The sequence below is a fragment of the Spodoptera frugiperda genome, chromosome 30, assembly GCF_023101765.2.
Source record: "Spodoptera frugiperda isolate SF20-4 chromosome 30, AGI-APGP_CSIRO_Sfru_2.0, whole genome shotgun sequence".
Lineage (NCBI taxonomy): Eukaryota > Metazoa > Arthropoda > Insecta > Lepidoptera > Noctuidae > Spodoptera > Spodoptera frugiperda.
Genome location: NC_064241.1, coordinates 9,301,926 through 9,318,572, shown reverse-complemented (window position 1 = coordinate 9,318,572; position 16,647 = coordinate 9,301,926). Strand labels below are relative to the sequence as shown.

General features: G+C 37.2%; 4 protein-coding genes across 4 annotated transcripts; all 4 read right to left on the bottom strand.

Moving 5' to 3' along the window:
- Window positions 1-1,990: 1,990 nt before the first annotated feature.
- LOC126912851 (brain-specific homeobox protein homolog) lies at window positions 1,991-2,947 on the bottom strand. Its single transcript, XM_050707157.1, has 2 exons — window positions 2,870-2,947; window positions 1,991-2,667 (listed from the first exon to the last, which is right to left on the bottom strand). The coding sequence occupies exons 1-2, from the start codon at window positions 2,945-2,947 to the stop codon at window positions 2,005-2,007; spliced, it is 741 nt and encodes a 246-aa protein (XP_050563114.1). The 3' UTR covers window positions 1,991-2,004.
- Window positions 2,948-4,941: 1,994 nt separating this feature from the next.
- On the bottom strand, window positions 4,942-5,610 carry LOC118270100 (ventral anterior homeobox 2-like). The gene has a single exon (XM_050707156.1). It carries the CDS (start codon window positions 5,590-5,592, stop codon window positions 4,942-4,944), a length of 651 nt encoding a protein of 216 aa, XP_050563113.1. The 5' UTR covers window positions 5,593-5,610.
- Window positions 5,611-7,834: 2,224 nt separating this feature from the next.
- LOC118270096 (ventral anterior homeobox 2-like) lies at window positions 7,835-8,245 on the bottom strand. Its single transcript, XM_050707155.1, has one exon. It carries the CDS (start codon window positions 8,243-8,245, stop codon window positions 7,835-7,837), a length of 411 nt encoding a protein of 136 aa, XP_050563112.1.
- A 3,462-nt stretch (window positions 8,246-11,707) lies between these two features.
- On the bottom strand, window positions 11,708-14,819 carry LOC126912850 (brain-specific homeobox protein homolog). The gene is made up of 2 exons (XM_050707154.1): window positions 14,694-14,819; window positions 11,708-12,370 (listed from the first exon to the last, which is right to left on the bottom strand). The coding sequence occupies exons 1-2, from the start codon at window positions 14,817-14,819 to the stop codon at window positions 11,708-11,710; spliced, it is 789 nt and encodes a 262-aa protein (XP_050563111.1).
- Window positions 14,820-16,647: the final 1,828 nt, after the last annotated feature.

The window sequence follows — 16,647 nt, the reverse complement described above, 5'->3', positions numbered from 1 at the left end:
CAGATTTGGAACCCGCACCCTGGTAGACGTGATCAAAATCAGGAATTTTGTAAAAATTAATTCAAAGAAATACGACACACGTAAACAATCCCTAGAATATTAAAAATTGATAATTAAAGGGTTAAACGAGTAACTAAACGAGTAATTAGCATTGTTAGAACAATAGAACTTGAATTTTACAATGTGTCACATTATCAGTCATAATGCCGTATTGTCTTGATTATTGTAGATATTATAAGTTAGTGAATTTTAATTTCATTCCAATTTTGTATTTAAAAGCTTGTAAGGCTCAGTAACAGTGTAAGTTTGTAAAAGTCGTTGGTAGTAGTTCGAGACAATGTATCCAAATATGTATCCAAAGCTGCGGACTGCCTAGCGGGTTTGCCGCCGCTCCGGCTCGAAAAGCAGGAATAGGAACGGGGTGGTTTTTAGTCAGTAAGAGCCTGACACTCCCTTGAGGGCGAGCCGACCCAAGGCGAGACAAATCAATGGATGATTTTCCCTCCTTAAAAAAAATAATAATTTATTTCAGATATACAAATACATGTATACATTTAAAAAATCATGTACTTTTATAATGTGTACATACGTTTCTCAGTAATATCTGAATAGTTGTGAGTTTTAATATTAACACTAATGACTTTGTTTACTAGTTTTTGTGGTATTATTTTTGTCTTCATTTTGGGATTCAATTCCTGAGTTGACAATATTATATTCATTGTAATGCACATTTTGATATATAATAATTTTATAGATACAATATATATTATTGCTCCTGAAATTTTAATATTATTGAGAGTATACCTATAAGCTATGTGTCGTGTACGCTGAATGATATCTAAATTGATGATATTCGTTTACGTATTTATAATAAGCTTTTGTGATTTTTGTACGAAGTTTTTATATTTATTACTAGCTGTCCCGGCAAACTTTGTATTGCCTCCAACAATTTTTTCTCAAATTTTAAACCTTCCCTAGACCTTAACAAATAATTCATGCCTAAAATCTGCTAAATCGGTCCGGCAGTTCTCCAGTTTTAGTGAGACTAACGAACAGCAATTCAATCTTTTCTACATTTTTTTATACAAACGTTCTCCTTGCTATAGGAAATACATTAAAAAAATCATCCAATTTCGTGCAGTCGTTCAGAATTTATGCGTATACACACATTTTTTCCTTAACATTCATTTTTATTTATATAGATTTATTTGAATAATTTAGTTGACTATATGAGATTTGTTTAAATTAAGGTCGTTGTCGTCAGTTGTCGTTGATCGTGGAATCACTGGCAATGTTTGACGAAAATGTTTGACGAAAATCTCCTGCTAATAAAATCATCGCACCACTAAATGGGTTGTGATTGCTCCTTAGATCTTGTAAGGTTCTATCTACAGCCTCCAAAGATATTATATGTGACACCATAGACTTACGATGAAAGAAAAATAGTAATAAAGAAGAAATGCGCTGTGTTTCATTGTGTGAGTGAGGCTACCGGAGGCCCAATTACCACCCTTCCCAATCCTCCAAATGCCCGATTCCCCAACAAACCTTAAATTCCTAACACCCAAAAGGCTAGCAACGCTCTTCTAACGCCTCTAGTGTTTTGGGTGTCCAAGGGTGCCGACCATTGCTTACCATCAGGTAATCCGTCAGCTCGTTTACCGGCTTAAACGTAATAAAAAATATGGTTGTGTAAAATTAACTGTTGCCAGCAGCTTCACCCGCGTCCAGTGGGACAAAAAGTAGCCTATTTATTATTCCAGACCATAATCTATCTCGTGTTACAAATTTCATCCCGACCCCTTCAGCAGATTTTCCGTGAAGGAGTAACAAACAACCATACAAACTGTTGCTAGGACGTAGGTAGCATTGGTGGATTAATAAATTGGTGGAGTAACAAGCGTGCAAACTTTTGCATGGATAATATTACTAGGGTTGGTGGATTAGTAAATATAGTATTTGCTTTTATTATAGAACATTTATTATTAGCTAAATTAAATAACATTACAATGACGTTAGCAGTTGATCTTCTGTCTCATCAGGCCAGGAAAAGTTGTTCATCTCATTGGGTACAATTGGAGCTGGCAGCTCCTGTGATACCAGTAGACATCGTGCTTCTACTTGCGGAGGAGCTTGCACTTCTTCTTGGTAAGGTTGTGCCGGTATATTGCCCGGAGGAATAATGGCTTGAGTACCGAACAGGGAGTATTGAGGTTGTTGTGGCACTAAATTTGGTGTCGTCGGCATAGTTGCTTCTGGGTAACTTGGGGCCACGACCGGATAGTGCAGTATTGGGCCCTCGATATTATCAGTACTATCAATGGAAGAGCTTTGGCACTCTGCTCGGTCCTTTTTCTCCTTCATACGTCGATTTTGAAACCAAATCTTAATGGTTTTCTCTTTAAGTTGCAACATATCGGCTAACTGGAACCGACGTGTTCGGTTCAAAAAAGGAGCCAACTTAAACTCGTTCTCTAGTGCCGACAGTTGATCCGTTGTAAACGCGGTTCTTACACGTTTAGGCTTCTTGTTTGCGGCTGGGAGACCCTGAGGTCTCACCGCTGGCGCTGGCCATCCGGCCGACTGTCCGTTGTGCCAAATGTGCTGATTTGGCGCAGTCACTGGGACAGACATAGCTGTACTCTGATGTGGCATCCAATGTTGGAACTGTGGATAATAGAAAAAATATGTAAGTCAATGAAAAATACACATGACTCCAGAAGCAGGTACTTTGGGGAAACTAAGAAATCAACTAGAGGATCATAAATGCCATGTCGTTAACATGCTTTTGATACAATTTTTCTTATTATCAGAAATAGTATGAAATAAATAAGGGCAAATTAAATTAAAAAAAAGTATATTATATTACCGTTGGACCTGTCGAGGCCGTTGCAGCGAAACCACTGCCTGCGATGTGAAACGCTGGTGATTGAGTCGGTGGGTTCATCTTATGATAAATATTGACTGGGACGGAAATACACTGGAGGAGAGTAACTTACTCTGTGAGGGCGCAGTTTGCTATGACGATACTAGAGAAAGTGTTCTACTTATATTTGCAACCCTTAATGATAGTGTAATTATGGAACGGGTTGTACGGTATGATAAGTGATTAGCAAATCCACGTCCGAAATAAAATAGATTTTATTCTTATCTATTGTGTTTGTGGTTGTTTCGTAATTAGTAATATAAAGTATTTTAATGAGTTCTAATGATTTCATTCTATTTTGAAAATGATTGGTGACATAACTTAATTCAAAATTGTCAAAAGCTGTTTACGTTTTTTATGGAATAAGCCGGTAAACGAAAAAAAATTTAAGGGTTGGGAAGGGCGGTATACTAGAGGATCAATCCGACCTATACGATTACCTAAAATAGAAAATGAAGTTTTCAGGTGAACTAGAGAATAATCCATTTGTACATACATCAATTAAAAAAAAAATAGCATTTTAAAAAACCTTAAAATTTTAATCAGTACTGTAACCCAAAATACTGTTAATCCAAACTGTCTTGTAAATTGAGAAATACGCCATCTAATAGCGGCCTGCATAACTAGAGACTAAGACTTTGAACGGATATAATAATTATAGACCACGGTGACGAGCTTGATTGTTGATGCCAGTAAATACTGAATACCTATCTCGTCTCGCCCAAGCTGGGAGAAATCATTGGATGATTTTGTGTGACTAGTGTTAGGATTACTCTGTATATTTTATCACGCACACTTGATGTGACTTGTCAATTAAGAAGCAAGCAGAGAAAGGGGATATTTCTATTGTCAAAATCTGCTTACGTTTTTTTATGGTATAAGCCGGTAAACGAGCAGACGGATCACCTGATAGTAAGCAATCGCCGCCGCCCATGAACACCCGAAACACCAGAGGCGTTTCAAGTACGTTGCTGGCCTTTTGGGGTCAGGAATTTAATGGTTGTTGGGGAATCGGGGATTGGGTAAGAGGGTAATTGGGCCTCCGGTAGCCTCACTCACACAATGAAACACAACGTATTTCTTCTTTATTACTATTTTTCTTTCATCGTAAGTCTATGGTGTCACATAAAATATCTTTGGAGGCTTTAGATAGAACCTTACAAGTTCTAAGGAGCAATCACAACCCATTTAGTGGTGCGATGATTTTATTAGCAGGAGATTTTCGTCAAACATTGCCAGTGATTCCACGATCAACGACAACTGATGAACTCAATGCATGTTTAAAGTCCTCCGATTTGTAGAAACATGTCAAGGTGCAAAAATACCAATCTGGAGACATATTCTCTAAATATAAAATAATCATAATCTCAGATTTTTATATGATAGGTACATGTGTACAATTTCACAATTTGTCTAAGTAATATCTACTTGAAAAGTTGTGAATTTTAATATCATTTACTAATCACTTTGTTTACTACATGTTTATGGTATTTTTGTTGCTTCAATTCGGGATTCAATGCCTGAGTTGACAATACTATATTTATTGTAATGCACATATATATTATTGCTCCTGAGATTTCAATATTATTGAGAGTACCTATAATGCTATGTGTCTTGTATGTTAAGTAATACTAAAATTGATGTCATTCGTATACCTATTCAAGCTTTTGTGTATTTTATCATAATTTTATATTCATTATTTATTCGAAGAATGTAGTTTACTATATGAGATTTGTTTAAAGGTTACTTCTCATAGTGAAGAACTATAATTATATTTATACGTAAAACTAGCTTCTGCGCGTTCCCGGTGGATAAAAAGTATTAGTATTAGTGTTATTCCCAAAGATCATATACCCCAGTTCCAAATTTCATCCTGATCCCTTCTGCAGTTTTTGCGTGAAGCAGTAACAACTGTGCAAACTTTTGCATGTATAATATTACTAGGGTTGGTGGATTAATAAATATAGAATTAGCTTTTATAATAGAACATTTATTATTAGCTAAATTAAATAACATTACAATGACGTGAACAGTTGATCTTCAGTCTCATCAGGCCAGGAAAAGTTGTTCATCTCATTGGGTACAATTGGAGCTGGCAGCTCCTGTGATACCAGTAGACATCGTGCTTCTACTTGCGGAGGAGCTTGCACTTCTTCTTGGTAAGGTTGTGCCGGTATATTGCCCGGAGGAATAATGGCTTGAGTACCGAACAGGGAGTATTGAGGTTGTTGTGGCACTAAATTTGGTGTCGTCGGCATAGTTGCTTCTGGGTAACTTGGGGCCACGACCGGATAGTGCAGTATTGGGCCCTCGATATTATCAGTACTATCAATGGAAGAGCTTTGGCACTCTGCTCGGTCCTTTTTCTCCTTCATACGTCGATTTTGAAACCAAATCTTAATGGTTTTCTCTTTAAGTTGCAACATATCGGCTAACTGGAACCGACGTGTTCGGTTCAAAAAAGGAGCCAACTTAAACTCGTTCTCTAGTGCCGACAGTTGATCCGTTGTAAACGCGGTTCTTACACGTTTAGGCTTCTTGTTTGCGGCTGGGAGACCCTGAGGTCTCACCGCTGGCGCTGGCCATCCGGCCGACTGTCCGTTGTGCCAAATGTGCTGATTTGGCGCAGTCACTGGGACCGACATAGCTGTACTCTGATGTGGCATCCAATGTTGGAACTGTGGATAATAGAAAAAATATGTAAGTCAAGGAAAAATACACATGACTTCAAAAGTAGGTGCTTTGGGGAAACCAAGAAGTCAACTAGAGGGTCATAAACGCCATGTTAGCGCCAGCTACTTTTGTTACGATCAGAAATCATATGAAATTAATAAAAGAGCATAAATGCAAGAATAAGAAATAATTATATTACCGTTGGACCTGTCGAGGCCGTTGCAGCGAAACCATTGCCTGCGATGTGAAACGCTGGTGATTGAGTCGGTGGGTTCATCTCTTGATAAAGATTGACTGGGATGGAAATTCACTGGAGGAGAGTAATGTACTACGTGAGGGCGCAGTTTGCTATGACGACACTAGAGAAAGTGTTCTACTTATATTTGCAACCCTTAATGATAGTGTAATTAGCGAATGGGCTAAAGGTATGATAAGATAAGTGATTAGCAAATCCACGTCCGAAATAAAATAGATTTTATTCTGATCTATTGTCTTTGTGGTTGTTTCGTAATTAGTATTATAAAGTATTTTAATGAGTTCTAATGATTTCATTCTATTTTCAAAATGATTGGTGACATAATATAATTCAAAATAAAAAGGTAACTAGATGATCAATCCGACCTATACGATTACCTAAAATAGAAAATGAAGTTTTCAGGTGATCTAGAGAATAATCCATTTGCATGAGTACATCAATAAAAAAAAAAACATTTAAAAAAAACCTTAAAATTTTAATCAGTTCCGTAACACAACATACAGTTTAATTAAACTGTCTTGTAAATTGAGAAAGACGCCATCTAGTACAGCCCCGCATAACTAGAGACTAAGACTTTGAACGGATATAATAATTATAGACCACGGTGACGAGCTTGATTGTTGATTCCAGTAAATACTGAATACCTATCTCGTCTCGCCCAAGCTGGGAGAAATCATTGGGTGATTTTGTGTTACTAGTGTTAGGATTACTCTGTATATTTTATCACGCACACTTGATGTGACTTGTCAATTAAGAAGGAAGAAGAGAAAGGGGATATTTCTATTGTCAAAAGCTGTTTACGTTTTTTATGGAATAAGCCTGTAAACGAGCAGACGGATCACCTGATAGTAAGCAATCGCCGCCGCCCATGAACACCCGAAACACCAGAGGCGTTTCAAGTACGTTGCTGGCCTTTTGGGGTCAGGAATTTAATGGTTGTTGGGGAATCGGGGATTGGGTAAGAGGGTAATTGGGCCTCCGGTAGCCTCACTCACACAATGAAACACAACGTATTTCTTCTTTATTACTATTTTTCTTTCATCGTAAGTCTATGGTGTAACATAAATTAATATCTTTAGAGGCTGTAGATAGAACCTTACAAGATCTAAGGAGCAATCACAACCTATTTAGTGGTGCGATGATTTTATTAGCAGGAGATTTTCGTCAAACATTGCCAGTGATTCCACGATCAACGACAACTGACGAACTCAATGCATGTTTAAAGTCCTCCAATTTGTATAAACGTGTCAAGGTGCAAAATTACCACTCTGGAGACATATTCTCTAAATATAAAATAATCATAATCTGAGATTTTTATATAATAGGTACATGTGTGCACTTTCACAATTTGTCTAAGTAATATTTGAAAAGTTGTGAATTTTAATATCATTTACTAATCACTTTGTTTACTACATGTTTATGGTATTTTTGTTGCTTCAATTCGGGATTCAATGCCTGAGTTGACAATACTATATTTATTGTAATGCACATTTTTGTAGATACAATATATATTATTGCTCCTGAGATTTCAATATTACTGAGAGTACCTATAATGCTATGTGTCTTGTATGTTGAGTAATACTAAAATCGATGTCATTCGTATACCTATTCAAGCTTTTGTGTATTTTATTATAATTTTATATTCATTATTTATTCGAAGAATGTGGTTTACTGTATGAGATTTGTTTAAAGGTTACTTCTCATAGTGAAGGACTGTAATCATATTTATACGTAAAACTAGCTTCTGTCAGCGCCTTCACCCGCGTTCCCATTGAATAAAAAGTAGCCTACATGTTCTTCCCATTCCCAACCATCATATACAGTTCCAAATTTCAGCCAGATCCCGTCAGCAGTTTTTGCGTGAAGCAGTAACAACCGTGCAAACTTTTGCATGTATAATATTACTAGGGTTGGTGGATTAATAAATACAGAATTTGCTTTTATAATAGAACATTTATTATTAGCTAAATTAAATAACATTACAATGACGTTAACAGTTGATCTTCAGTCTCATCAGGCCAGGAAAAGTTATTCATCTCATTGGGTACAATTGGAGCTGGCAGCTCCTGTGATACCAGTAGACATCGTGCTTCTACTTGCGGAGGAGCTTGCACTTCTTCTTGGTAAGGTTGTGTCGGTATATTGCCCGGAGGAATAATGGCTTGAGTACCAAACAGGGAGTATTGAGGTTGTTGTGGCACTAAATTTGGTGTCGTCGGCATAGTTGCTTCTGGGTAACTTGGGGCCACGACCGGATAGTGCAGTATTGGGCCCTCGATATTATCAGTACTATCAATGGAAGAGCTTTGGCACTCTGCTCGGTCCTTTTTCTCCTTCATACGTCGATTTTGAAACCAAATCTTAATGGTTTTCTCTTTAAGTTGCAACATATCGGCTAACTGGAACCGACGTGTTCGGTTCAAAAAAGGAGCCAACTTAAACTCGTTCTCTAGTGCCGACAGTTGATCCGTTGTAAACGCGGTCTTAATGGTTGTAAACGCTCTTTAAGTTGCAACATATCGGCTAACTGGAACCGACGTGTTCGGTTCAAAAAAGGAGCCAACTTAAACTCGTTCTCTAGTGCCGACAGTTGATCCGTTGTAAGTTCTTACACGTTTAGGCTTCTTGTTTGCGGCTGGGAGACCCTGAGGTCTCACCGCTGGCGCTGGCCATCCGGCCGACTGTCCGTTGTGCCAAATGTGCTGATTTGGCGCAGTCACTGGGACCGACATAGCTGTACTCTGATGTGGCATCCAATGTTGGAACTGTGGATAATAGAAAAAATATATAAGTCAATGAAAAATACACATGACTTCAAAAGCGGGTACTTTGGGGAAACTAAGAAATCAACTAGAGGATCATAAATGCCATGTCGTTAACATACTTTTGATACGATTAGTCTTATTATCAGAAATAGTATGAAATAAATAAGGGCAAATTAAATTTAAAAAAAAAAGTATATATTACCGTTGGACCTGTCGACGCCGTTGCAGCGAAACCATTATGAAACGCTGGTGTTCCATTCGGTGGGTTCATCTTTTGATAAAGATTGACTGGGACGGAAATACACTGGAGGAGGGTAACGTACTACGTGAGGGCGCAGTTTGCTATGACGACACTAGAGAAAGTGTTCTACTTATATTTGCAACCCTTAATGATAGTTTAATTATGGAACGGGTTGTACGGTATGATAAGTGATTAGCAAATCCGCGTCCGAAATAAAATAGATTTTATTCTTATCTATTGTCTTTGTGGTTGTTTCGTAATTAGTAATATAAAGTATTTTAATGAGTTCCAATAATTTCATTCTTTTTTGAAAATGATTGGTGACAAAGTCAAAGTTAAAGCATTTATTTCAATTAATCCTAAATAAGGCACTTTTGAAACGTCAAATTGAATTGTCCGTTAGTCTGTCTGTCAGTGAAGCTAGGCGCTCTGACATAATATAATTCAAAACATAAAGATTACTAGATGCTCAATCCGACCTATACGATTACCTAAAATAGTAAATGAAGTTTTCAGGTGAACTAGAGAATAATCCATTTGCATGAGTACATCAATAAAAAAAAAACATTTAAAAAAAACCTTAAAATTTTAATCAGTTCCGTAACAGTCCGGTCAATTTAGATTAGACCTGAAAACAGTAATGAAAGAACAAAAATTCTGACAGAGCTGAATTTTGGTACAGACCTTTATTTTACTATAAAGATTAAAAATTTCGTGTCGGCCCAACAGTTTCGTGGCCCAACAGGCTGTGACATACGGACGGACGGACGGACGGACGGACAGACATTTATTTCCGAAACTGTTGGGCCTACATAGTTGAAACTTTGTAAGATGGTGTATTTTGGTAACCGCTATTCGAATTTTGAATAAAAATTTATAAATTTAAAAAGTAAAGGGGGGCACTCCATACATGGAACTGATTCAAAAAAATTTTTTTTTCAGCTTACATATCCGTGATGGGTGTCTATGGATAGGTCTTTAAAAAAGACATTAAGGTTTCTAAAACCACTTTTCGTCAAAATCAATCGTTTGAAAGTTAGACGCTTCCAAAGTGGAAAAATGTGTGTGGGGATACACGAATCTATCTTAGAAACGGTAATACTTATAGAAAAACTTATAAGGACCATTTTGTAGAGAATTTTGAGATCTACAAATTTGGTCTGAGGTATTTTTTTGAAAAAACTTACGGTTTTTGAGAAAAACTCAAAAAACCTAAAATGTTGAACTTTGACCTCGAATAACTTTTGAAGCACATATGGGATCGATGGGGTCTTTTAAATTTTTAATCTTTATACATAGTAAAATAAAGGTCTGTACCAAAATTCAGCTCTGTCGGAATTTTTGTTATTTCAATATCGTATAATGACCGGACTATAACACAACATACAGTTTAATCAAACTGTCTTGTAAATTGAGAAAGACGCCATCTAGTATCGACCTGCATAACTAGAGACTAAGACTTTGAACGGATATAATAATAATTATAGACCTCGGGGACGAGTTTAATTGTTGATGCCAGTAAATACTGAATACCTATCTCGTCTCGCCCAAAGCGGGAGAAATCATTGGATGATTTTGTGTGACTAGTGTTAGGATTACTCTGTATATTTTATCACGCACACTTGATGTGACTTGTCAATTAAGAAGGAAGAAGAGAAAGGGGATATTTCTATTGTCAAAATCTGCTTACGTTTTTTTATGGTATAAGCCGGCAAACGAGCAGACGGATCACCTGATAGCCAGCAATCGCCGCCGCCCATGAACACCCGAAACACCAGAGGCGTTTCAAGTACGTTGCCGGCCTTTTGGGGGTTAGGAATTTAAGGGTTGTTGGGGAATCGGGGATTGGGTAGGAGGGTAATTGGGCCTCCGGTAGCCTCACTCACACAATGAAACACAGCGCATTTCTTCTTTATTACTATTTTTCTTTCATCGTAAGTCTATGGTGTCACATATAATATCTTTGGAGGCTGTAGATAGAACCTTACAAGATCTAAGGAGCAATCACAACCCATTTAGTGGTGCGATGATTTTATTAGCAGGAGATTTTCGTCAAACATTGCCAGTGTCTCCACGATCAACGACAACTGACGAACTCAATGCATGTTTAAAGTCCTCCAATTTGTAGAAACATATCAAGGTGCAAAATTACCAATCTGGAGGCATATTCTCTAAATATAAAATAATCATAATCTCAGATTTTGATATGATGCATGTGTGCAATTTCACAATTTGTCTAAGTAATATTTGAAAAGTTGTGGATTTTAACATCATTTACTAATCACTTTGTTTACTACATGTTTATGGTATTTTTGTTGCTTCAATTCGGGATTCAATGCCTGAGTTGCCAATACTATATTCATTGTAATGCACATATATATTATTGCTCCTGAGATTTCAATATTATTGAGAGTACCTATAATGCTATGTGTCTTGTATGTTGAGTAATACTAAAATCGATGTCATTCGTATTCCTATTCAAGCTTTTGTGTATTTTATTATAATTTTATATTCATTATTTATTCGAAGAATAAGGTTTACTGTATGAGGTTTGTTTAAAGGTTACTTCTCATAGTGAAGGACTGTAATCATATTTATACGTAAAACTAGCTTCTGTCAGTGTCTTCACCCGCGTTCCTATTAGATAAAAAGTAGCCTACATGTTATTCCCAAAGATCATATACCCCAGTTCCAAATTTCATCCTGATCCCTTCTGCAGTTTTTGCGTGAAGCAGTAACAACCGTGCAAACTTTTGCATGTATAATATTACTAGGGTTGGTTGGAATAATAAATATAGAATTAGCCTTTATAATAGAACATTTATTATTAGCTAAATTAAATAACATTACAATGACGTTAACAGTTGATCTTCTGTCTCATCAGGCCAGGAAAAGTTGTTCATCTCATTGGGTACAATTGGAGCTGGCAGCTCCTGTGATACCAGTAGACATCGTGCTTCTACTTGCGGAGGAGCTTGCACTTCTTCTTGGTAAGGTTGTGTCGGTATATTGCCCGGAGGAATAATGGCTTGAGTACCGAACAGGGAGTATTGAGGTTGCTGTGGCACTAAATTTGGTGTCGTCGGCATAGTTGCTTCTGGGTAACTTGGAGCCACGACCGGATAGTGCAGTATTGGGCCCTCGATATTATCAGTACTATCAATGGAAGAGCTTTGGCACTCTGCTCGGTCCTTTTTCTCCTTCATACGTCGATTTTGAAACCAAATCTTAATGGTTTTCTCTTTAAGTTGCAACATATCGGCTAACTGGAACCGACGTGTTCGGTTCAAAAAAGGAGCCAACTTAAACTCGTTCTCTAGTGCCGACAGTTGATCCGTTGTAAACGCGGTTCTTACACGTTTAGGCTTCTTGTTTGCGGCTGGGAGACCCTGAGGTCTCACCGCTGGCGCTGGCCATCCGGCCGACTGTCCGTTGTGCCAAATGTGCTGATTTGGCGCAGTCACTGGGACCGACACGGCTGTACTCTGATGTGGCATCCAATGTTGGAACTGTGGATAATAGAAAAATATGTAAGTCAAGGAAAAATACACATGACTTCAAAAGCAGGTGCTTTGGGGAAACCAAGAAGTCAACTAGAGGGTCAAAAACGGCATTTTAGCGCCAGTTACTTTTGTTACGATCAGAAATCATATGAAATTAATAAAAGAGCATAAATGCAAGAATAATAAATAATTATATTACCGTTGGACCTGTCGAGACCGTTGCAGCGAAACCATTGCCTGCGATGTGAAACGCTGGTGATTGAGTCGGTGGGTTCATCTCTTGATAAAGATTGACTGGGATGGAAATTCACTGGAGGAGAGTAATGTACTACGTGAGGGCGCAGTTTGCTATGACGACACTAGAGAAAGTGTTCTACTTATATTTGCAACCCTTAATGATAGTGTAATTATGGAACGGGCTAAAGGTATGATAAGATAAGTGATTAGCAAATCCATGTCCGAAATAAAGTAGATTTTATTCTTATCTATTGTCTTTGTGGTTGTTTCGTAATTAGTAATTTAAAGTATTTTAATGAGTTCCAATAATTTCATTCTATTTTGAAAATGATTGGTGACATAATATAATTCAAAATAAAAAGGTTACTAGATGATCAATCCGACCTATACGATTACCTAAAATAGAAAATGAAGTTTTCAGGTGATCTAGAGAATAATCCATTTGCATGAGTACATCAATAAAAAAAAACATTAAAAAAAACCTTAAAATTTTAATCAGTTCCGTAACACAACATACAGTTTAATCAAACTGTCTTGTAAATTGAGAAAGACGCCATCTAGTACAGGCCCGCATAATTAGAGACTAAGACTTTGAACGGATATAGTAATTATAGACCACGGTGACGAGCTTGATTGTTGATGCCAGTAAATACTGAATACCTATCTCGTCTCGCCCAAGGCGGGAGAAATCATTGGATGATTTTGTGTGACTAGTGTTAGGATTACTCTGTATATTTTATCACGCACACTTGATGTGACTTGTCAATTAAGAAGGAAGAAGAGTAAGAAGATAGTTCTAATGTCAAAAGCTGTTTACGTTTTTTATGGAATAAGCCGGTAAACGTATAGACGGATCACTTGATAGTAAGCAATCGCCGCCGCCCATGAACACCCGAAACACGAGAGGCGTTTCAAGTACGTTACTGGCCTTTTGGGGTCAGGAATTTAATGGTTGTTGGGAAATCGGGGATTGGGTAAGAGGGTAATTGGGCCTCCGGTAGCCTCACTCACACAATGAAACACAACGTATTTCTTCTTTATTACTATTTTTCTTTCATCGTAAGCCTATGGTGTAACATAAATTAATATCTTTGGAGGCTTTAGATAGAACCTTACAAGATCTAAGGAGCAATCACAACCCATTTAGTGGTGCGATGATTTTATTAGCAGGAGATTTTCGTCAAACATTGCCAGTGTCTCCACGATCAACGACAACTGACGAACTCAATGCATGTTTAAAGTCCTCCAATTTGTATAAACGTGTCAAGGTGCAAAATTACCACTCTGGAGACATATTCTCTAAATATAAAATAATCATAATCTGAGATTTTTATATAATAGGTACATGTGTGCACTTTCACAATTTGTCTAAGTAATATTTGAAAAGTTGTGAATTTTAATATCATTTACTAATCACTTTGTTTACTACATGTTTATGGTATTTTTGTTGATTCAATTCGGGATTCAATGCCTGAGTGGACAATACTATATTCATTGTAATGCACATCTATATTATTGCTCCTGACATTTCAATATTATTGAGAGTACCTATAATGCTATGTGTCTTGTATGTTGAGTAATACTAAAATCGATGTCATTCGTATACCTATTCAAGCTTTTGTGTATTTTATAATAAATTTTATATTCATTATTTGTTCGAAGAATGTGGTTTACTATATGAGGTTTGTTTAAAGGTTACTTCTCATAGTGAAGGACTGTAATCATATTTATACGTAAAACTAGCTTCTGTCAGTGTGTTCACCCGCGTTCCCATTGGGTAAAAAGTAGCCTACATGTTATTCCCAAAGATCATATACCCCAGTTTCAAATTTCATCCCGATCCCTTCAGCAGTTTTTGCGTGAAACAACAACATTGCAAACTTTTGCATGGATAATATTACTAGGGTTGGTGGATTAGTAAATATAGTATTTGCTTTTATTATAGAACATTTATTATTAGCTAAATTAAATAACATTATAATGACGTTAACAGTTGATCGTCTGTCTCATCAGGCCAGGAAAAGTTGTTCATCTCATTGGGTACAATTGGAGCTGGCAGCTCCTGTGATACCAGTAGACATCGTGCTTCTACTTGCGGAGGAGCTTGCACTTCTTCTTGGTAAGGTTGTGCCGGTATATTGCCCGGAGGAATAATGGCTTGAGTACCGAACAGGGAGTATTGAGGTTGTTGTGGCACTAAATTTGGTGTCGTCGGCATAGTTGCTTCTGGGTAACTTGGGGCCACGACCGGATAGTGCAGTATTGGGCCCTCGATATTATCAGTACTATCAATGGAAGAGCTTTGGCACTCTGCTCGGTCCTTTTTCCTTCATCCTTCATACGTCGATTTTGAAACCAAATCTTAATGGTTCGCTCTTTAAGTTGCAATATATCGGCTAACTGGAACCGACGTGTTCGGTTCAAAAAAGGAGCCAACTTAAACTCGTTCTCTAGTGCCGACAGTTGATCCGTTGTAAACGCGGTTCTTACACGTTTAGGCTTCTTGTTTGCGGCTGGGAGACCCTGAGGTCTCACCGCTGGCGCTGGCCATCCGGCCGACTGTCCGTTGTGCCAAATGTGCTGATTTGGCGCAGTCACTGGGACAGACATAGCTGTACTCTGATGTGGCATCCAATGTTGGAACTGTGGACAATAGAAAAAATATATAAGTCAATGAAAAATACACATGACTTCAAAAGCGGGTACTTTGGGGAACTAAGAAATCAACTAGAGGATCATAAATGCCATGTCGTTAACATGCTTTTGATACAATTTTTCTTATTATCAGAAATAGTATGAAATAAATAAGGGCAAATTAAATTAAAAAAGTATATATTACCGTTGGACCTGTCGAGGTCGTTGCAGCGAAACCATTATGAAACGCTGGTGTTCCATTCGGTGGGTTCATCTCTTGAAAAAGACTGACTGGGACAGAAATACACTGGAGGAGAGTAACGTACTACGTGAGGGCGCAGTTTGCTATGACGACACTAGAGAAAGTGTTCTACTTATATTTGCAACCCTTAATGATATTTTAATTATGGAACGGGTTGTACGGTATAATAAGTGATTAGCAAATCCGCGTCCGAAATAAAATAGATTTTATTCTTATCTATTGTCTTTGTGGTTGTTTCGTAATTAGTAATATAAAGTATTTTAATGAGTTCCAATAATTTCATTCTTTTTTGAAAATGATTGGTGACAAAGTCAAAGTTAAAGCATTTATTTCAATTAATCCTAAATAAGGCACTTTTGAAACGTCAAATTGAATTGTCCGTCAGTCTGTCTGTCAGTGAAGCTAGGCGCTCTGACATAATATAATTCAAAACATAAAGATTACTAGATGCTCAATCCGACCTATACGATTACCTAAAATAGTAAATGAAGTTTTCAGGTGAACTAGAGAATAATCCATTTGCATGAGTACATCAATAAAAAAAAAACATTTAAAAAAAACCTTAAAATTTTAATCAGTTCCGTAATAGTCCGGTCAATTTAGATTAGACCTGAAAACAGTAATGAAAGAACAAAAATTCTGACAGAGCTGAATTTTGGTACAGACCTTTATTTTACTATAAAGATTAAAAATTTCGTGTCGGCCCAACAGTTTCGTGGCCCAACAGGCTGTGACATACGGACGGACGGACGGACGGACGGACAGACATTTATTTCCGAAACTGTTGGGCCTACATAGTTGAAACTTTGTAAGATGGTGTATTTTGGTAACCGCTATTCGAATTTTGAATAAAAATTTATAAATTTAAAAAGTAAAGGGGGGCACTCCATACATGGAACTGATTCAAAAAAATTTTTTTTTCAGCTTACATATCCGTGATGGGTGTCTATGGATAGGTCTTTAAAAAAGACATTAAGGTTTCTAAAACCACTTTTCGTCAAAATCAATCGTTTGAAAGTTAGACGCTTCCAAAGTGGAAAAATGTGTGTGGGGATACACGAATCTATCTTAGAAACGGTAATACTTATAGAAAAACTTATAAGGACCATTTTGTAGAGAATTTTGAGATCTACAAATTTGGTCTGAGGTA

Bases quoted from the DNA above. Each gene is read 5' to 3' on its own strand.
- LOC126912851 (XM_050707157.1), bottom strand. From the start codon at position 2,947: ATGAACCCACCGACTCAATCACCAGCGTTTCACATCGCAGGCAGTGGT. The intron at 2,668-2,869 runs GTAATATAATAT...TATTATCCACAG, and splicing joins CGGCCTCGACAGGTCCAACG to TTCCAACATTGGATGCCACA.
- LOC118270100 (XM_050707156.1), bottom strand. From the start codon at position 5,592: ATGCCACATCAGAGTACAGCTATGTCGGTCCCAGTGACTGCGCCAAAT.
- LOC118270096 (XM_050707155.1), bottom strand. From the start codon at position 8,245: ATGTTGCAACTTAAAGAGAAAACCATTAAGATTTGGTTTCAAAATCGA.
- LOC126912850 (XM_050707154.1), bottom strand. From the start codon at position 14,819: ATGCCGACGACACCAAATTTAGTGCCACAACAACCTCAATACTCCCTG. The intron at 12,371-14,693 runs GTAGAAGCACGA...TATTATCCACAG, and splicing joins AAGTGCAAGCTCCTCCGCAA to TTCCAACATTGGATGCCACA.